The 22,087-nt window shown below is 35.3% G+C and overlaps 1 protein-coding gene across 6 annotated transcripts in view; it reads right to left on the reverse strand.

The window, feature by feature from the left end:
- The window catches only part of abcc9 (ATP binding cassette subfamily C member 9), a 68,820-nt gene that overhangs the window by 29,979 nt on the left and 16,754 nt on the right, over window positions 1-22,087 (reverse strand). For 4 of the 6 annotated variants that reach the window (XR_015775582.1, XM_088072960.1, XM_088072959.1 and 1 more), the window contains 12 exons: window positions 21,652-21,814; window positions 21,395-21,435; window positions 20,559-20,701; window positions 20,095-20,203; window positions 15,664-15,771; window positions 10,212-10,284; window positions 8,139-8,244; window positions 6,577-6,615; window positions 4,907-4,945; window positions 1,514-1,615; window positions 1,296-1,380; window positions 194-274 (listed from right to left, as the gene is read on the reverse strand). Coding sequence is in view for 4 of the 6 variants with exons in the window: in XM_088072960.1 (XP_087929086.1) it covers window positions 194-274; window positions 1,296-1,380; window positions 1,514-1,615; window positions 4,907-4,945; window positions 6,577-6,615; window positions 8,139-8,244; window positions 10,212-10,284; window positions 15,664-15,771; window positions 20,095-20,203; window positions 20,559-20,701; window positions 21,395-21,435; window positions 21,652-21,814 (1,089 nt within the window). In the remaining 2 variants the exon portion in view is untranslated. The remainder of the gene's footprint in view (window positions 1-193; window positions 275-1,295; window positions 1,381-1,513; window positions 1,616-4,906; window positions 4,946-6,576; window positions 6,616-8,138; window positions 8,245-10,211; window positions 10,285-15,663; window positions 15,772-20,094; window positions 20,204-20,558; window positions 20,702-21,394; window positions 21,436-21,651; window positions 21,815-22,087) is intronic. The other 2 variants (XR_015775583.1, XM_088072961.1) reach the window with 1 other exon arrangement.

Raw genomic sequence — 22,087 nt, forward strand, 5'->3', positions numbered from 1 at the left:
CTGCTGGACGTTAATCGAATTAATGGCTGATGGAAATCAGAAAATTGCCAACAATATAAACACTCATGCTATCACTGAAGATTCCTTCCTTTCGTTGTGAAATTTAAAAAACAGAATTTGAGTTATGCACTCGAGAGAAAGCCGCCAGTGTATCATATTTCTTTGTGCATTTTTAAGAGGTTTATTAGCTCACCAAGAAGACGATGTTGGTGTTCTGGTAGAGAGCTCTGGCCACGCAGATTCTCTGTCTCTGCCCTCCGCTCAGGTTGATGCCCTGAATCACAGCAACAACAAAAAATATCAGCTCCGCAAAATAAGAAAAATGTCATTTAAAAAGTAACATTTCTGCAGAATATTTAATGATACTATAGGCCCGGACACACCGAAGCAATATCAAAAAACTAGAGGTGACAAAATTGAACTGTTGCGTTGCCTCACGTTGCCTGTGTCTCAGCCAAAAAGTTGCACTTGAAAAGAAGAAAGCAAAGACTACAGCTGATGTCAACAAGCAAGTATGATCTACACCTGCATGAGAGGGAAATGCTTTCCACAGCAGCAGACAGCGGCCGTTCGCTTTCATCATTCAAACAGGGAAATTGGAAGTCCAAGTGGACGTTTGTGCCAAATTTGAGGAAATTCCCTCAAAGCCATCTTCAGATATTGCATTTGTGAGAATAAGACGGATGTAAGGTCACAGTGACCTTGACCTTTGAACAACAAGTTATAATCAACTCATTGGTGAGTCCAAGTGGACGTTGGTGCCAAATCTGAAAAACGTCCCTCAAGGTGTTCTTGAGATATCACCTACAAGAATAAGACAAATGTAAGCTCACCGTGACCTTTGACCACCAAAATTTAATCAGCTTATCCTTGAGTCTACTCAAACATTTGTGCCAAATTTGACAACATTCCTTAGAAATATTCTTGAGGTATTGCGTTCAGAGGAATGAGTCAGACAAAGTCTGTCTTCGGTCGTTTGTTTATTTCCCTCACTTCCACTTCTCGTCTCGTGCGTGAAGCTAAACTGCCAATCTGAGTGATTTCATTCACTCACAAGCTCCAACAGCTCTGACGCCGATTCACAATCATGAATTAGCCAAAAAACGTCTGAAAAAGGTTGGACTAGTGCCACACAAACAATGCAGGCAGATGCTCACCAACAGTCTAACACTGACCAATAGCAGACCATCAGCTTGGTGTGTCAGGGCTCTAATTTTCCATGCTTGATTTAAAAGATACTGAAATTAATGTCTTTCACTTCACCATGTAATAATTTAAATAAAAAGTGTGTATACCCTCTCTCCGATCTCAGTTTGGTCTCCAAAAGGCAGCAGGTCGATGTCTGGCTGCAGAGAGCAGGCGTCTATCACAGCCTTGTACCTGAAAAACGTTATAAACATTACTTTTACTTTGCTGATAAAATCACCAAAAGAAGCCAAACACTAAAAAAAAAAAAAAAAAGAAATGAAAACAGAATCACCCATAAACTGGCTGTAATTGTTTAATTTGTTACCTCTGTTTGTTGAAAGGGCTGCCAAACGTGATGTTTTCCTCCACTGTTGCATTCAGCAGCCAGGACTTCTGGGTAGCGTAGGCCACAGAGTATCTGTTCTTGCTGGGTGCATCATGGGAAACAGAGGCAAACAGATAAGTAAGAACTACAAGTCTGTTTTCATAAAGCTGTAGAGAGCAGAGGTACTGATCGACGTACAGCCGACTCCATCTAATGATTCTTACTTTGTTTCTTCACTGAAAACAGCATTTATTGTAGCTAATAATTGTAGCTTTTACAAATCCAACTGCAAAATATCAAATTTGTCTCACTTGTATTTTTTTTGTATCAGTATAACCATATCTCTATTTATTTCACTTTTATATCTATTTATCTGTTATATTTTTATTGTCTTATTATCATTTTTCTATATATTTATTTATAATTAAGTCTAATTTTTTTTTACTTCATTTTGCTTAAGCTATTGCTTATTTTTTATTTTCACTTAATAAGTGTCACTCCACCTTCTCTCCATGTGCAGAAGTATTTATCGATGTATATTTATTTGTCTAGAGAAAGGCATTGAAACAATTTACATTTTATTTTTTAATATATTACTATTATTATTGTTATTTATTATTATTAATAATAATCATTTTTTTACTTAATGTATTACTTAATTTTTATTAACACTATTATCATATATCTCTCCATGTACAGAGGTATTTATGTATATCTACTAGGTCAGAAATAGGTATTAAAGCATTTTATTTATTTATTGTTTTTATTCATTTTAATAAGGCTGTTTTTGTATCGCTATTACCATATTTCTATTTTCTGTAATTGTTATCAGATTTTTTTATATTTTTTTTATTTAATCATTTATTTATTTTTTTAAATACTTATTTACTTATTTATGTTTAATTTAATTTAATTACATCTTTCATACTAAATTGAAAAAATTCTAGAAAATTTTAACCAAAAAACTGTGTAGGAGGGAAGCTGTTATCAGATCAGTTCTCCTGTTCAAACCAGCTTTATAGATGCGACACCCAAACATAAAAAAAGAAGGACGAGAGGGAGGATTATGCCAAACTCCACTGCAACATGAAAAATATTTTGTCAGAAATGAGAGCTAGATGTGGATCATGGATCGGGTTAATGATGAGCTAAAAATCATCACCAACAACACCAACAAAATAAACAATAACGACGACTACTGCAGCAGGAACATAAATGAAAACATCAATAAGGGCAACAACACGACATCAATAAATCAACAACAACTGTAGCACTTTGCTGGGAGTCTGATCTGTTCAGATTGAAATTAATTAAATATACTTTATTTTGAACTTTAGAAAGTAAATAAATAAACAAACAGACTTTTAGCGCCATCACCTAAAAACAGAATAAGTCAAGAGAGCATCAACAATATAGATGTTGTCTCGATAAGTATCCTAATATGTCAAATCGTCGTTAATTGATCTTTTGTCATTTTCATAAGAACCACTTAATGCAGCTTTACATTTGCTTTACATTTCACCGCTCGAAACCTGAGCAGTTTGGCTTGATTTTTTTCAAAAACATGGGAAAAAAGCAATAAGCATGGTAAGAAAAAAATGACCCAGAATTCAGCAAGAAAAGTAAACTGCACAAGAAAATTACCTGAAAATTTTTTTTTTTTTTTAAAAAAAAGACATCTGAAAATTTGTACTTAAAAATTGTACTAATTTTGTAACATAATTTTAATTATTATAATTCTAAATATAGATTTTCCCTAGCTTTTTTATTTTTTTGTAGACATTTTTCTCTAGCTTTGTTTTTTTTAAAAAAAATAATTTCAATATCTACTAAAGTCTTGCAAATTGTGTAACATTTCTTACTGAGTTGCCTTTTTTCCCCATAATTTTGAAAAAAATCAAACTAATTTGCTCGACGTTCAAAGGTTTAAATACTTGTGAAAGGCGTCTGAAAGCAGCACAAGAAAAGTAATGTTGCTGCAGTTTTCAAAGGGTTAAACATTCAGACACATAACATACAAATGTGTGCAAATGTAAAATACAGTCAAATGTAAAAGTATGTTGGGTTTTTTTTGTTTGTTTTTTACAATTGTATTGTCCCAAACACGCGTAGTAAACACACAGAGGACATTCTCTGAGCCTAATATGTATTATTTTATTAAAAGTTATTAAATAAAGCTGCATTCATCTTGTAGCCTTAAGGAATAAAAATGAGTAAAGAAACAAACTTTTGAATACGTGTCTCTCTGCCTGAGTGTGCAGACATAAAACAAAAGTTAGGGCAGTGACTCCCAGCACTAAAAGCACAAACCAATAATCATCTCAATGGAAGAAGAGCAACACAACGAGCGGAATAAAGAAGACTGATGCAGAATATCCTGAACACACACATATTATCATAATGCTGCTGGAGATCTCTGACTCTGCTGTTTGGTGAAACTGTCTTATTTACATTATCAAGGTACGATTACCTGGAACAAGGACATCTAAAGTTCTGTTTACGTGTTTTTATGGTGCCTCGATCAGACAATTTTAGGGAAAGGTTAAAAATCAGGAAGAGTGAATCCAATGTCTGTTTTGATTTGGGATTTTTAAGATCAATACCGATATTGCGGTGGAAAAATGTAGCGATTACCGATATGGCGACCAACGTAGAGAATTTTTGAGCTGAATATTTCTATGTGAATTGTGCTCTGATTTTGCACCGATATGACTATGTGAAAGTACTCAGAAAGCTGCTTTCTTAAACACCTTTTATTTAACAATTTACTTTTTTAACATGACACACTATAAAAATAAAGAATAAATAAAAATAAATTAAAAAATAATTATAAAATAAATATAAATATAAATTATATATATAATATATATATTAATAAAAAATAAATACAATTACACATAAATATATATATATGGATAAAATATTAACACAATGAGATTTTTGATTATCATCAGTAATTTAATGACTTAAGCGGGTGAACGCAAGTATTAGAACAAGTGAAACAGTCTGATAAGTTTAGAAAATTCATTTATCATCATTTTACTGCACTTCAGCCTTTAAAATCAGGAAAAGACAACACTTGTTTCATATCACTTAACATGTGACGATATCCAAAATCTCAGACGGTATGTGGTCTCATATCACGGTAACGGTATTTATCGTGTATGTTGCCCTGCGTTTTTATAACAATGCAGTAAAAATAAATAAAAATGAAACCACTAATAAGCTCATGGAGCTAATATGTGTGTGTCCAAGAAAACGCAGCCTTGTTTCGAGTGAGAGAGGGAGAGTAAAGATGGAAATGGAGTTAAATCAGAGGACAGCAGAAGGAGGAGGGGTCAAAGGGTCACTTCAGATCTGAAACGGGAAGCGGGAGACAAGAAGAGCGTCTACCTCCTGATGTCTTCTTCAGACTCCTCTGTCTCTGACCAACTGTCAAAGTCACGGCAGTGTGTTAGAACGAGCCGACCGCAATCAGCTGAGTGTGTGTTTGTGTTTATGAGTGACTATAATGAGACAGAGAGACAGCGGAGAGCGACAAACTTGTTTTCTGTTGACACAGGAAACACGGAAAGACAGGAAACAGAGAGAAAGGAGGACGGACAAAGAGAAATGGACGTGTTTTCATGCCAAAACCAGATAATGAAGACACGATGTTAGCCTGTCAACCGCTAATCAAATTAACATTCCCACCCAGAAGAGAGGAGCCATGTAAGTGATGCAGTCACAGTCTGTCTGTGGTAATTAGGTTTCTGTGGCTTTCTTTGACAATGTCTCATATACTGGGAGCATGAGGGTGTGTGTGTGTGTGTGTGTGTGTGTGTGTGTGTGTGTGTGTGTGTGTGTGTGTGTGTGAGTGTGTGATCACTATGTCCTGGGTTAAAGTAAATTCAGAATGCCTTCACAGCTTGATCAGTGGCCAAAAATGCCAAATTTTGACGTCTAAGTACCCCCGAGCGTCAATTTTGGAAGTTTACGCACCTTACATGCATTGTGTCTTTTCAAAATAAACTTCCCTTTTCACAGGACATTTAGTTTTCGCTCATTTAATGCACATGGTCTCTTTTTAAAATAAACTTACCGTGTAGGTAAAACACACTTTTTTTTAGTTCCTCAGGCTTTCATGTTTTATGTTGCATCATACTCATTTCTTTCTTAAATTTTCTTACAAATAATAATCATACTTTTTAAAACATCATATTGTAGCATAAAGCACATAGTTTAGTATTTTAGTTTATTTATTTATTTATTTATTTATTTATTTTGAACCCGGGCTGCTGCAGAGGCCGCAGCCATATGGGGCGCACACTCTGGCAGTTGAGCTAGAGGTCGCCCCGACCTCAGCACGTTATACATACTTATAATTTGGAAGTTTACGCTCATTACATGCATTCCCTCTTTTCAAAATAAACTTACGGCGTAGGTAAAACACTCTTTTTTAGGTTTAGCTCCTCAGGTTTTTGTGCTGTACGCTGTTGCATCATATACGTGTTCTATTTTTTAACTTGCATTCACAAAAACTGGACAGACGGACAGATGGAAGGAGTTACAGAGACAGACTCATGGACGGTGCCAGCCCGGAGGCAAATAACTTCACTGACTTTTGGTTTCACGCGGGACGTGAGCAGCGGTCTCCTGGGTGAAGGTTCGGAGTTTGTTTGCCCAAAGTTTTACTACGGATTTGCTACTAAACTGCATGTGACAGACTGTAAATGTCTATTTTGTCGTCGCTTGCTGGCTCAGAACTTATTTATACCTCTGGGTGTTTTCCTGACTAATAAAACGTCTCTGGCTCACAATAAATCCCTTCACAGAAAAAAAGTGTCAGTACGGCAAATGATACTACTTAATGTTTTAGTTCACCAGTATTTGTAGAGAATACAACGTAAACGTTTCTGTTTTGGGCTGTTGAACTACATTTCATTGCTTGCAATGCAGAATAAAGGAGGTTAAAGCTGCTTAAACTTGATAAAATTCACTGTAAATTAGACAAATGGATAAAATGTGAATGTTCACAGTCAGTGTAGATGATTGTTCTAGCGAGAGGCGGCCAGAGAGAGTACCTTATGATCCCATCGTGGACCGTCTCATTATCAGGCGGCCTGATATGGCAAGAAGGCAGGAGGTAAAGAGAAAGAAACCACACACATTCATCCATACATACATCCACATACACATGCAGTCGCATTAACAGAGGCGCAGATGTGCAAACACACTGTAAAGTTAGTGTGCAGTTTTGGACGCTACAGATCCTCTTAACATCTTGAGATGGAAGATTTTTTAACACGGAATAAAAACTACTGATAAAACCGAGACGTCTGATAGAAATTCAAACTTCCTGTAAGAAAAAAATTTAAAAGATGCTGGAATTCAAGGAGGAAAATTTTCTAAGACGCAGTCAAATTAAAAAAAAAAAAAAAAGCAGCATAAACTTCAAAATACAGGTTATCAAACATGAAAAATATTTCAGCTGTGCATGAAAAAAGTTAGATCACATCTGAGCACAAACATCAGATTTGTGCCTGCAGTCTAAAAGTAGTCTACATTACCAGGGTTGTACAGGTAACTACAGTTTTTTAATTTGTCCAAACTGACAACAGAAGTCCTTTTAGATATTTGATTTTTTATCACAAGAGGTCTGATGTTTCATAAGCAAGATGTTTCAAAAGATGTAGTGAAATCTTCACAAAAGTCCTTCTACCGAGCATTACGTCAAATAATTTGACAAAAACAGTCATAAAACAGCACTGAAAAGGGACAAACACATAAATAATGGTTAGAGGAGAAGTTTAATGGCTTGTCATAGAGATTAAGTCAAAGTCGTGGTGAATAAATATCTACTAATAAGTCCAGTTAATTTTTTTGTCATCTCCTCTCACTACTACATACTGCAGGTAATGTTACCATGGAAACAGACAAACACATAATGATACTGATATGATCATTTCATAATAAACGCCTCATTAACTGAGCAGCAGCTGCATTAAACTGAGAAAATATTCCTTTAAATTGTCGTGAAATAAGTGGAAGCTAATTGATTCAACAACCCAAAGAGTCATTTAATCTTGTTATAACCATCACAGCAGAAAATGAAATCATACTGAAAACTGTTTCCCGACACTCGATGCTAATGGACAAATAATTTGTGCCTGTCAGAGTCTCTCACTCTGTGCACAAACAACACAATAATATAAGAATTATCACTGCACATTATCTAGCTATTACTTCAGATATAAAAGATATACTTTATGTATTTAGACACTTTGTAATGGTATGCCCTATTCGAAATATTTAAAACGTTTCTTATTATTTTGATACTGGAATATAGAAGAGCACTAGAGAAGATACTAAATTGTTATTTTGAAAATGTATAATTTATGTATTTAATGTTTAGTTTTAATGACTTACGTGACTTTTCTTTCATCACATTGGCAGAAATTAACGTCCATACAACCTTAAAGATACATTTGAATCATATATTCACCATCTTCCATCCCCTAAACTTTTTGGGGAAACTAAACCATCACTGTTTAAAGTGAAAATACAACTAAATAAACTCTAAATAACATCAGAGGAAATTCTTACATCTATAGATCTATAAAGTATTTGTTTTTTTTTGTCTTACTTGCTCCAGTAGACTCTTCCATCGATGGTCTGCATCTCGCCAAGCATGGCCAGCAGCAGGGACGATTTCCCACAACCCACCTGGCCCACAATCATCGTCAGCTGACCTGAACAGATAAGTTTGTTGTTGAAATAATAATATAAATAAATAAATAAAAATGACCCAGAATTTGCAAGGAATTAGAAAAAAGTTACAAAAAAAATTAGCACACTAAAAAAAGAAAAGAAAAATGGTTAAAAGGTAAAAGCCATCAAACCTCATTGATAAAAAAAGTAATTTTACCTCGCAGAACACAGGAGTTGCTGGCTCGTCACTGTCTTGTTTGGTTAATTTGTTTGTGTTATCGTACGACTTTGGTGCTTTACAGTGTTTGTTTGAATTCACCAAAGTCACACAATAACGATAACTAACTGATTGAGGCAGTGGTGGACCAGCAACTCCCCTGTTCTGCAAGGTGAAATTAATTATTAATTTTAAGGGCTGCTGGAGTATGTTTTGCTGCTGCCTCCATCCACAGCAGTGCACTGCTCAGCTTCAATGTCAGACTCCAGTCTGCTTCTCCAAACTGGGCAGCATGCTGAATGACAGCTACTGCAAGTAACAAACTTACTATGGATATCTACTTCATACAACTGCACTTCAAAAAATCCAAACTATCCTTTAAGCGTCAACCCTAAAGTTAACCCAATTCCAACTATAACCTGAGTCCTGACGCTAAAACAGTCCGCTGAAGGTGTGAGGAACAGCCACAGTGTACTCACTTTAAAAAACATTTATTTACACAAAGATACTAGCACAGACACACACATACACACTGAGATCCGTACGCACACACATACACACACACACACACACACACACACACGCATACAGCAGTTTCTTAGAATACTAGTACATGAGAACTTGGCAGGACAACAGATCGTGTTTGTCGTAGTAGCATGACTGGGATAGCGAGCAAGGCACTTCCCTGGAGAAGTGTGAGTGTGAGCGTGTGAGCGTGTGTGTGTGTGTGTGTGTGTGTGTGTGTGTGATATACTACACGTCCATCTGTTGGCAGCCACCTCAACACGACCAGGCCTCATGAGACCTGATATTTCAGTGACATCGTTGCAGCATCACTGTAATTCTCTTACTGCAGGTCTACATTTTTAAGGGTTCTTACAGTGTTATATACTACATATATATATATATATATATATATATATATATATATATATATATGTACTGTGAAACCAGTTTCCAAAACTGAAATATTACAGAGAATAACAGGCAGTGATAGATACCTTTTGAAAATATTTACAGTCGTACCAAAAACACAATAACTTGTAAAATGGCTATATATATATTGCAATTATATATATATATTGCAAGATGGACAAAATGGAGAACATGTTTACTGAAATAAAAATGCATTTGCTTTCGTTCAAAAACGCAATTAAAAGTTAGTACATTTAAAAAGTTATTTATATATATATATCTATTATAATTATAATAAAATATTTATTTTAACAGAATTATTTTTAAGCAGGATTTTTCAGGTCATTTCTGGTTGTTGTTTTTGTTTTACTTTTCTTTTTCTACTTCACACTTTCTACAAATTGTATGCTTGGTCATTTCTTTTTAACCATTTTACCATGTTTTTGCAAGAAATCAAACCTGATTTTTCGAGGTTTTCAAATGGTTAAAACCCTTTTGGACTAGACTTGTCTAGACTCAATTTCTATCCTGTTTTTCTGGATTAGGTAGTATGACTAATGATTTCATTTTTTTATGTGTGTGTGTTTTAGTGTTAATGTTCAGGTAATTTTCTTGTACTATCTACTAATTTCATGCTAATTTTTGGGTCATTTTTGCTTAAGCAGCTCATTGCCTGTTTCCCATGTTTTTAAAAGAAATCAAGTCAATTTTTAAGGTTTCAAGTGGTTGAAACCTTTTTAGACTAGACTTGTCTGGACTGAATTTCTAGCCAATTTTCTGGATGAGATATCACTAATGTCTTGATTAAATAACACGGTGAACTACTGAATCTAAGCCTGTAAGTCATTTATGGTCTGGTGGGATGGTTAGTCCTACCTGTGGGGATGCGGATGTTGATGTCTGACAGCGTGGACAGGTTGCTTCCCCACGTGAAGAATCCATTGGTCACCTAAACAAAAGCAGAGAGAAATTCAGTGTTAAAGAGTTCGCTGAATCTGATACAAGATTACATTTAGGAAAGATAAAATAAAAAAGTATTACAGCTGTGAGTTAATTTATTCTTTGCAGTGGATGCCTCACTTATTGCGTAACACATGATTACGTGCTGTTTTTCTCAGCAGAGTAAAGCTCATGACCTATTTTATGTCCTGACCCGGAGTTTAAGAAACTAACTTTGAGTTCATTGGTGTGAAAGCTGCTGTGATAACTGTGCTCACACTGTGCTCATGGTATGTGGGACTGATGACAAACGTCATCCGGTGACTCTTTCTTCAGGCTGTGGAGAGTTCGTCTGAATGTCAGCTAGGACATAAAAACACAATTACACAAAAGGGACAGGTGCTGCAGTCCAGTCATTTTGTCAGAAAAGGCTGTTTGACTTCCACCAAATCACTGATGTGTGCTTACTGCTGGATTCATGAGAGGGCGAATAATAGAATAAAAACAGAATAAATGATCTCACAGCCAAGTCAAATCTTTATAGCAAAAAGTCACAATTTTACATCAGACGGACCTTACAACTACATCTTTAGACCCTTGATTTCAATAAGGAGAAATCTGATAAAATGTGCCATAACCTTTGATTTTCTTAACTGTTAAGATGAAACGTAGTAAACCTGAACTGTATCGAGGTTTAAAATGAGATGGTAAATGGTAAAAATGAGATTTTGGAGATTCATCATTAATTTACAGTAAACTCAGTTTTTACGCAGATGACACCTTGTTTTATATTTCAATCTAATGTACTGAGAAACTACTGTATGTGATGCGAATACCTGTGCAACTAATAAAGTTAATGATGGCTGAATTAACATTTATTTGTGCTAACATCAGCTCCTTCCTATTTTTTAACATGGCTCACTGGTGTGGTTTACTGGGACTAATCCAGCCACCATTAAAGATCCCCACCAAACATAATTTCAGACACAAAAGAAAAATATTGTTTTGTCAAAAATATTTGAATATAATTATTTTCTGTTATGTCGTTCAACAAGAAAATTAAACTAAATAGTACGGTCAAGTCAAGTCAATTTTGTTTAGCGGGCCTTAAGGTTAAAGAAGGAACAGAGCTACTTAGTTTGTTTGACAACAATACAGATGTAAACAAATCTCAACCTTGTTGTGCCAAATTCTTTTCATCCAGTCACATTTAGTCAATGTTTTGCCTCAAACTTGGACGATAGCTTGGTATTTTGTAGTTTTTGTATACAAAATTCAGATTTTTAGCCTCCACTGTTTGTGCAAATAAAAGTTACTATGTCCTATTTTTTGATGAAATAAGTTTGTAAGGATGAAGTCAGAAATTTTAGCTCCACCAGAATGTAAAACATATTTGGTCAATTATGTTTGAGTCTTTTACTGCGTTAAATGTCCCAGGAAAAGGGATTACTGTCCAGCCGCAGAGCTGCACAGTAACCAGCCTCCATCTCTAATCCCTGTTCGGTGATCTATCACCGTACTTCCTGTTTACATTCCTCCCATCTGTTGCATTTATTTGTGTATTTTATGTTTATTTGATCCACTGTTCCTTTCTCCCCACGACACGGATCCCAAAAGGCACCAGAGATAAAAACATCTCTGCTCCTTTGTAAGCAAATATTAAATCAGAACTTAAAACACGCCAACTTGGTTTTGATGGTTTAGACGCTGGAGATAAAATGAGATTACATAACATTAAAATAAGCAGTATTAGTAAACAAATATGTCACAGACTGGCTACTGAGAAAAAATAGTAACATTTGTAAAAAAAAAAAAAGCACATTGAGGTAAAAGAAAAAAAGGAAAAATAAGGTCAGATACTATCAAAACAGAAAAGGCAAAGAGAGCGGAAATTGAGAGGAGATATGTAAAAATGGGGAGTGAAACTTGAAAACAAGCTATCATAAACATCGGGTTACATGTGGGGTCTATGCTCTATTATCTAAGAATGATTATAGAAAACAAAACATAAGAAGCTGCAGGAAATGACCGTAAAAGTTGGATTCACAAGATACTTTTTAGGATGAGAAACTGAGAAGGGTTTGACATATAAAATAACCACAAAATGAAAATATGCCTCATCCTATTTCTTTGTGAATTTGTCAACTGAAAAATATGACATGAAAAATATTTTTAAAACCTGCATGGTGGAGATTAACTGACAGATTGTGAAACTCTTTGTGGCAGATTTGTAATTTATGATATTGGGCTGTATGAATGAAATTGACTTGACATTTCGTGTTTTCAGCGTGGAAGAACTGCACAGAGCTCCGACCCCACACTTATCCAAAAATTTGGGTTGAACTGGAAAACTGGTGGTGAAGCATATTAACACTCGTGATTCTATAATCACAGATATGGGTGTAATATTTGGGTGTCCGCATATGTTTCCCATGTAATGGATAGCAAAGTGATAAAATTAAATCCTTAAATTGATTATCTGATAAATCCTGCACTAACAAATTGTCTGATCAGAATGGAAAACCCTGCTCGCTCGCTCACTCGCTCGCTCGCTATCTCTCTCTCTAATTAACGGACCACCGTCCGGTCGGTAGCGTCACTCCGCAGGGATGAGACAGGAAGAGCAGCTTTCAGAGGAGGCTGAGAAAATGTTGGGACACTTTCACAAGACCCTTTAAGGGGCAACAAATTCTCGTGTGAATCCTACACTTCCTGAGAGCGCACACACACACGCACACACACACACACACACACGTCACATGTGAGTCCACGCACCCGCAAATGACCCATGGATGTACAAACAGTGGAGATATGACACAGCTGCTGATAGAGTTAAATAAATGATGGTATTATGGAGCAGCTCCTACGTGTCTCCGTATGTGAGTGAAAATGACCTCATTTGATGCAAGAGGCGGTTTTGTAATAAATACGTAAATATCAGTTGAGGGAATTATCTGTACTGTCAGATAATTCCCTCAACTGATATTTACGTATTATTATTATTATTTTTCTATAAAAACTGTCATTTGGCGGGTAAACTTGTTTTGGTGTTGACATGACTTTGCCTGTGCACTGCTTTAATTTTGTCATGCTGAAAATAATGCTCTTTATCAGAAAGTGTTTTGTAAAGGCATGGCTAAGCTAAGTACTTTTGCTTTTAACTCTCACCCAAAAAGGGCTTAAAAATGGCGGCAGGTTAAAATAATACTACAAAAATTGAGTTAAAATTGGGGGCTAAAATGCCACATTTCCACCAGTGTGATAGTGATAAAAACATTCTGTTAGTCACTATAATGAGAAACACAACAAAAAATTAGTTATTATCCCAAAAAAATGAGTTAATATCTCATAAAAATTAGATGGTATCTCAAAATAACAAGAAACTTTCTCTGAATGAGTTAGTATATCAAAAATAATGACTTAGTATCTTAGAATAATGGAGCATTTTTCTGGAAATAATGACTTAGTATCTCAAAATAAGAAATAACTGTGTAAGTATCTTGAAATAATGGCAAATTATCTCGAAATAAGGATTTACTATCTCGAAATAATGACTAAGTATCTCAACATAATGAGAAAACATTCTCTAAATAATGAGTTAAAATCTCAATAATGACGAAGTATCTAAAAAAAAACAAGAAACTTTCTCAAATATTGACTCAATAAGATATTATTTTGAGATACTAACTCATTGTTTTTGGGAAAGTCTCATCATATTGGCCTATGTTTTGGGCTTCCATACACACTTTCACTCAACCACAAAATTTCTTTTTTTGTGCTCTTATTTTGGGGATCTGTGGTATAAAAACAAGTGTTTTCTCCCCAATTTACTTTCAGCTGTCTTAAAATAGTTTTCTGTAAACTATCACATGTCAACTTTTAATTAAATATGTATATAAAATCCTGATGAAAACCAACTTAAACCTAGTTAAACAATTTGGTTTATTTTTGTTTAAAATCAGAACCAAATTATCTTCTGTTTATTTCTTCTTCAAAACAATTTATTTTTGTTATCTGACCCCTCTTCTATCTCAATTTCTATTTAACTGGCGACTCACCCCTCTGTATACTAAACTTGTCTTTCCCCAAAGGTCTCCTTAAACGTTATCACTGAGAGGGGCTGTAAAAGTGCCAGGCAGCGGTCTGGGAAGCTGAGTTCATCATTCCTGAATGTGCCGCCTCTAACCACCTCTCTCAGTTTTCTTCCAGTACTAAGACTTATAAAAGTATGTAAATATCAGCAGCCTCTGACGACATCCAAACTTCAGAAACTTTAGAGCAAACAGCAGTATCAGGCTGTAAAGAAATTACATTTTTATGGAAAGTCCCTCATTCTGTAAGACCTTTCCGTTGTTACTGACAAGACGACACACTGTCTTGCTTCAACTGGCAGTTTCTTTTCTTAATCTTAAAATATTTACGACTTCAAAGCAAGGATACTCAATTTGCTTTGCTTTTCGGGGGGATTTCAGGACATCTCTAGATTTTAGAACATGTCTAGAATTTTACGTAAATATCTAGGATTTTAAGGTGTTTCCAGGAATTTAGGAAAATTCTGGGATTTAAAGACATTTCTAGAATTTTATAAAATTTCAAGGAGACATTTTTAGAATTTTAGGATGCTTCTTGGATATTAGGGTTTTTCTAGGATTTCAGAACATTTCTATGATTTTCGGAAATTTTTAGGATTTTAGGACATTTAATTGATTTTAGGACATTTCTAGGATTTTTATAACATTTACAGAATTTTAAGACATTTAGGATGTTTGCAGGATTTTAGGATGATTCTTGGATTTAAGGGCTTTTCTAGGATTTTAGGACATTTCTATGATTTTAGGAAATCTCTTGGATATCAGGACATTTGTTTCATTTTAGGACATTTCTAGTATTTTAGTATATTTTTAGTATTTTAGGGCTTTATTCTAAGATTTTAAGACATCTCAAGGATTTAATGACATTCCAAGGATTTTAAGATGTTTCGAAGACTTTAATAAATTTCTCAAATTTTAAAACGTTTTCTAGAATTTTAAGACATTTCAAGGATTTTAGGATGATTGTAGGATTTTGGGATGATTCTATATTTTAAAGACATTTTGATCAACAAGCTCTATTTTGATGCTGTTTTATGCACTCTGGCACCTTAAACATAATTTAAAGTACAAAAACAATTCTTATTTTAATTGTGAGTTAGAAAATGGTTGGGGGGCCACCTGGCACCCTATCAGGTGCCAGATTTGACCCACAGGCCATAAGTTGAGTATCACTGCTTTAAACTCTAAAGTCTTCTGAACCATTAACTTGATGTCCTTGGTGTATTTGAGAGTTCATACTCTTTTTCTGTCCTCATTCCCCTTCAACCGTTCCCCAACACATGAACTTTGACCCTGACCTTTACAGCCACATCCTCCGTCTCCGTGGGCCTCATCTGTCGCCTGGTCGGCTGCTCGTAGTTGTCCATCTGGTAGCGCATTGGCTGTTTCCTGTTGATGGCTTTGGTCTTGAGGGGGACATTAAAACAGAGAGAGATTTGAAGTTAACTAATAAACTTTAGACTTTCCTTCATCCGCTTTAGCTCCTTGGGGAGAAGACGACGTGCGGGGGTTCCCTCTGATAAAGACCTGCTGCCCCAAAGGGTTCAATCCCACTGCTAACACATAATTCTGTCCTTCTTATCCAGACACACTACATATACAAACATACTGAACATCAGGGTCTTTGGACCTCATGTGAAGTGCTGATATCTTTGTAAACTAACCTCAAAGCTTGACATAATAGATATTTACACCAACAGTACTGTGAATCGCTGCACACTGATCACGTTGTGTACCATCGTGCTACTTCTCAGATAATAATAACATAAAAACTTTATTTTTATAGCAATTTTCAGAGTTAAGAGCTTCAAAATTATGCAAAATAATACATTTTAAGTTGATAAAAACAGGACTGAACTTTATAATAGGCATGACTGTTGAAAGTTAATCAAGTTAAATCTGAATTTCTAGCACTGGACTTAAAAGGGTTGTTTATTTTTGAAACACTTAAAGTGAGAACAAATGTAAAATACAGATGTGTTTCAGTTTTGGGAGTCCAATTAGTGGATGGACTCGGTGATGAGTTGAAACTGTGTTGCTCTCTGATGAGTTTTAAAAAAGAGTTAATTGTAAAATGATTTTTTGTTTCTCTGATGTTGTCTTTATTCTGGGTTATCCTTGGTTAATTTAGGATAGGCAAAATGAGCCTTGGGCTTCAGCCTATTCCTTTTTTGGTTGTTGATTGAGAAAATCTGTGTGAAATCTGTTTTTCGTCATGCATATTACCAAAATAAATTATTAATTCATTCTAATTTAAGAAATGTATCACTGAATATTCGAGAGTCTAGTGGCCCATATATTATTATGTCAGATTTTTCTTCATTGAGTTGGAGGATATTTGACATTGAGCACTTGACTTCCTTTGAACAGTTTTTTTAAGGAAGCAGCAAGGTTATCCTGGTTTTACAGACACACAGAGTTGAGTGTCATCAACATAAAAAAGAGATTTTATGACTGCATATTAATCTGCCCAGAGGGATCGTGTAAATATAAAAAAGTAGAGGACCTACAATAGAGCCTTGTGGGACTCCATAGTGTGTAAGGGCAGTAGATGATGACAGAAGTTACTGTAAATGTCCATCTGAGATATTGGAGATGGACGACTGGAGAGCAGTGTCTGCTACTCCTTTGATGTGTTTTCGACTGCAGATCAAGGTACTATGATCAGCTGTATTAAAAGCAGAACTTAAGTCAAGTTCACCAGCATCAGTAGCCAAGAGGAGATCATTTGTTACCCTACGTGGAGCAGTCTCTTGTTTTTCTAAAATGGCAGGTTGGAACTTTTCAAAATTTCCATGTTGTTTTATGTGGACATGTCATGGGACAGTAAAGTATCCTGATGAGGCACGTTTGCATTGACGAGGCAAGTTTGCATTGAAAACAATATGCACAGAAGTTTTGACGTGCATCGTGCACTTTACAGTTTGATTCTGATTTAAAGGGCTAAAATGGGCTTATGAAAAAGTTATCAATGCATCTTGATGATTCAATTTTTGTTTTTATTCTAAACAAATTTGTTTTCTATTACTTTGTGACAACTTGCTAGCTTTAAAATATAGCTTATTTGTAATGATCCATTATTTAATAACTACCAGGCTTCACTAAAATTGTGATTCATTAAACACAACAATGGTTTAACCTGCAGTGTATCAAGTACATGCAACACTTTCCGTTCATTATACTCAGTCTCTAATGGCTCTATATTCTCTTATAATACAGGAAGTGCTGCTTTTACATTGATATTATCATATTAAAGTAAATGGGTGAATATGATAGCTGGCGAAAGCACTCATAGCTGAGCAGAGGACACATTAGGTCACAGAAAGTCACATTATTGCCACCCTGTTCAATTGATTTAGTAATCTTACAAAGAGCATGACCACTCTGAGTTTGTAATGGCTTCATAAAAGCAGCTGAAACAAAAAGGCTGCAAATGGGACTTTCACATTGAGCTGAAGTGATAAAATATTGGAAATGACAAGAAGAAAGATTGGAAAACTTTGCTTGAACCAAATATTAGTTTGCATTTCAGTTCTGTGTATTACTCTGATACTAAAATCTGTTGAATTTAGTTACTAAATAGTACATTTAAAGAAATAATCCATTATTTAAAAGCCCTATTTGAAAACCATTAAATCCCTCCAGAGCACTGTGAGTCACTTGCCTTTTGGTCCGACTGTCCATTTCAGACACAAACAGTGTTAATCCCTCTGCAACATAATAGTTAGCATGTGACTCAGTCATCTGAAACCTCAGACAGACACCAGATTTAAGTCTGAGCTGCAGTTCACTGAGTGGTGATGTTCTGTAAGACCTCCAAAGCCTAAAAACATAACAACTAGTCCTGAGGAAATAACATGACATATAATATGAGTAAAGTGACACTTAATGTCGAAATCACTCTGCATCACAAAAGGTTAATATACACTTATACCAAAACTTTCCATGACTCTGGCTCTCATTCATTACTGCAAAATAGCTTTTTTATATTATTCCAGAACATAGCTTGGGATGGACCTGTGTTTTTACTTTGGCGAAAGGGGAGGGGCATACAACTTTAAATGGCTGTATTTTTTCTATATATCTTGCTGCCATTTTCTTAATAATATTTGGGCCATATACATATATATATATATATATATATATATATATATATAAAATACTTAAAAATAAAAAACATTTAATGTTATGGCTTAAATATATATATATAATGGTCTTCCTCCCTATACATTTTTAATCAAAGACTACATTACATTTTTAAAATAATAAAACCGAATATTTTTATTTCTTAAATAGACATAAGCTGCTGTAAATATTTAAGCACTGATTGGGATCACTTTTTCTTATTTGTCAAAATTCATGTGTTTTATTATGAGCCCATCATTGTCGAAAACAGATGAATCTTCCACTGAGGATCAGAGGAATAAAATAAAATCTCATTGCTCTTTAGGATCTCGTCCCAGCAGGAGTCGGCAGCAGGGATGATGTTAAACAACGTCTCTTAAACACCCTGTTAAAGCAACCTGTCGCCAAACTGGAGAGGACGCGAGTCACCTGGAGTAACACGGAGGGAATGCGTGCCGAGTCGTCTGTCACAGCTCATTGATCTAAAGCTCCCGTCCACGAGGAAACTCTGGCTGTTAAACTCAGCACATCAGACACTTTTCTTGGCGTCCTCACTGCACTTTGTTAACGCCATCTGGTTTAAATACGAGATAAATGTTTGGATTTTTTACAGTTTGAAGCTCTTCATCACTCAGAATAATTAATATGACGTCTGTAAACTGCATGTTGCTGAGATCTAAACTGAGGACTGTGAGAAAAAGAAAATCTTTGCAGGAGCTTCAACCTTTTTTTGGTTTCCCATTCCTAAATATGTGTGCAATGCTACATTGAACAACAGAGATATGCGTAAGTAAGAATAACAATAAAAATACATATAAAATGTGTAAAATTTTAAATATAGCCTACATTCAAAAGTTGGAAGAATATTCCACATTTGAATAATTGCAGTACTGCAGTAAATTAACCTTTTGAACCCTAAGCAAATTTGCTTAACTTTTCACAAAAACATGAAAAAAGCAATGATTTATTGAACGAGAAATGAAAAAAAAATCATAAATGTAGTTAAAAATCTGCAAGAAAATTAGTACAACAAAGAAAAGTAAAAGAATGAAAAAAGAAAATGACCTGAAAAATGTGAAAAAATATATATAAATAATAATAATATATTCATTTCTGTAACCTTACAATACTATATAGTTTTCTTCATATTTTCCTTAGTTATTTGATAATTTTCTAATGATTCTTTCTTAATTTATAGCTATTTTTTCAGGTAATTTCTTTGTCTTTCTCAATTTATTTGTTTAGCCACTTTTGAGACATTGCAAGCCAGGTTAGTGATTGTTTTCATCTCTATTTTTACATTTAAGTGGCATCATTGAGGCACAAATATTCTTAAAGCCCAGGCTGACCTGAAAACAATGATGTTATTAGCTTGACTATGTATTACAAGGTTGATTCTATATAAACTTTATTATACAATTAATCCAGGTGGACCAAAAATGGCCAAAAATGGCTTAGGGCTCAGAGCAATGATGGTTAAAACACACAAAAACACAACCCAGACTGTAAGAAAAAAATGCATTATGTCTAGATATGAGGTAAAAATTGATTTAACATTTCCAATGCTTATTTCTGTTGATCGATCCGGTTTCATTAACACTCACCATCCCAGGGTGTTTCTTTCCCGCTTCCATGGAAACAGACATGTCTCCGTTCCTCCAGCTGTCGTCTCCAATTTCGTCACTCTGGAGAAACTCACTGAGCTTCTGGACACTGTCAACACACACACACACACACACACACACACACACACACACACACACACACACACAGACACACACACACACACACACACACACACACACGGTCCATGAATAAGTGTGATTGTGACGTTACCAATACCAGCGATCTCTCAGGAGTTTAGAGTTTCTCCTCGCTGCTGTCGGGTTTCCTCCGTGTTCCCTTAATTAGATTCACACCAGGAACCACGTCCAGGTCGTCTTCCTTCTTTAGTCATGTCCACATCCCATCATCCCACTCTCCCTCCGCCAAAAACTGCATTACCAGCTGGCCTCACCAGAAAAGCTCTTCACAACAAGAATGAACACGACGTAAAGTAGACGCTCACCTGACCAGAGCCTTGACAGCGAACCGGACCACAGTGGAGAGCAGGAATAGAGGGGTGACCAGGATGTGGAACAACGCCAGCGCCGCGAAGGCCTCAGAGGGCGTGGGGCCGACTTTATTTATGAAATGATGCGTCACGAACGTCTAAGAGGCAAAATTTTTAGTTATTGATTCTGAAAAAAATCTTTGAAATTACCTAAATATTTGAGTTGAAGCAAAAAAAAACAGCAAAAAGAACATTTATGGGGAAAAAAATCACCACCTTTTTTTTTTATCGATACATTTCCAGGACTTTTCCAGGACTTTTCCAGGACTTTTCCAGAACTTTTCCAGCATAAACCATTGAAACTTGAGCAAATTGGTTTGATTTCTTTCAAAAACATTGGGGAAAAAGAGAATCAGCAACTCACCATGACAAATTAAAAAAAGAAAACTTTTTAAAAATCATCTAAAAAGAGAGAGAGAATCATTGGAAAGATATCAACTAACTATGGAAAAAATATCAAGAAAAGCTATATATTTAAAACGACGTTACAGAAAACCCCTTTGAACTTTTTTCATGTCATTTACTGTTTTTGTTCCTTAAATTGTCTTTTTTCTTTCGTTTTTGTCATTTTCAGGTAATTTTCTTCTTGCTTTTTATCCATTCTTTGCTGATTTTTGGGTAATTTCTCGTTACGTTGCCTTCTTTTCATGTTTTTGAAAGAAATCAGGTCAAATCGCTCAGGTTTCAAAGGGTTAAAATTTTCCCTTTTAAATAGCTAAACAAAATTCATTCATCATTGTCTTCCTTCTACAGAGGTGTCTCACCACAAGCGTCGTAAAAAATTGTCTTACCGCAAGAACGGCAGCGATGGGAATAGCAGCGTTCATAAAGACTGTACAGAGAGAGAAACCAGCTTTTAATGCACAAAACAAATATTAATAAATGGCACTAAAAGTCAAGATATATGGTAGAAAAATAATAAACTTCACCAAAATACGTTATGTGTTTTTACCAATCCTGACTAAACTCAGAAATAAAAATAGACTAATAAATCCGTCTGCAGTCAACATAATTGAGACTCAGGTCATAGATTTCGTTTTCGTCTTACTGGACATGGACGTGTAGAAAGCGAAGGTCTTGAGGCAGGTGAGCTCTTTGCCTCGTGTTTCCTCGACGCTGTCACAGAAGATGTTCTCCCAGGCGTACAGCTTCAGCAGCTTGATGCCCTTTAAGATCTCTGTGGTCTTTTTCAGGCGATCTGTGGAGTGCTCCTGAACGAGGCAACAAGAGGATAAAAGAGGATGTTAATCCATCCCAAATTCACAGACGCTGAGATTTCTGTGCTTGCTTATTATTTTGATGGTTTTATCTCGAGGTCACAACTTAATTATTTCAGAATAAGGAAGCTAGTTAATGGAGAAGGTCTGGGATCGTTTTTTTCTTCTCACTTCCTTTCAGATATGTAAACCAAGTCATAATGTGTTTGACCATTTCTTTTGCTTTATGTTTAAGATTCAATTTTATTGTCATTTCGCTGCATATCT

Source organism: Plectropomus leopardus, chromosome 22 (genome assembly GCF_026936395.1).
Source record: "Plectropomus leopardus strain MGB_pleo_1.0 chromosome 22, ASM2693639v1, whole genome shotgun sequence".
In the NCBI taxonomy this organism is placed as follows: Eukaryota; Metazoa; Chordata; class Actinopteri; order Perciformes; family Serranidae; genus Plectropomus; species Plectropomus leopardus.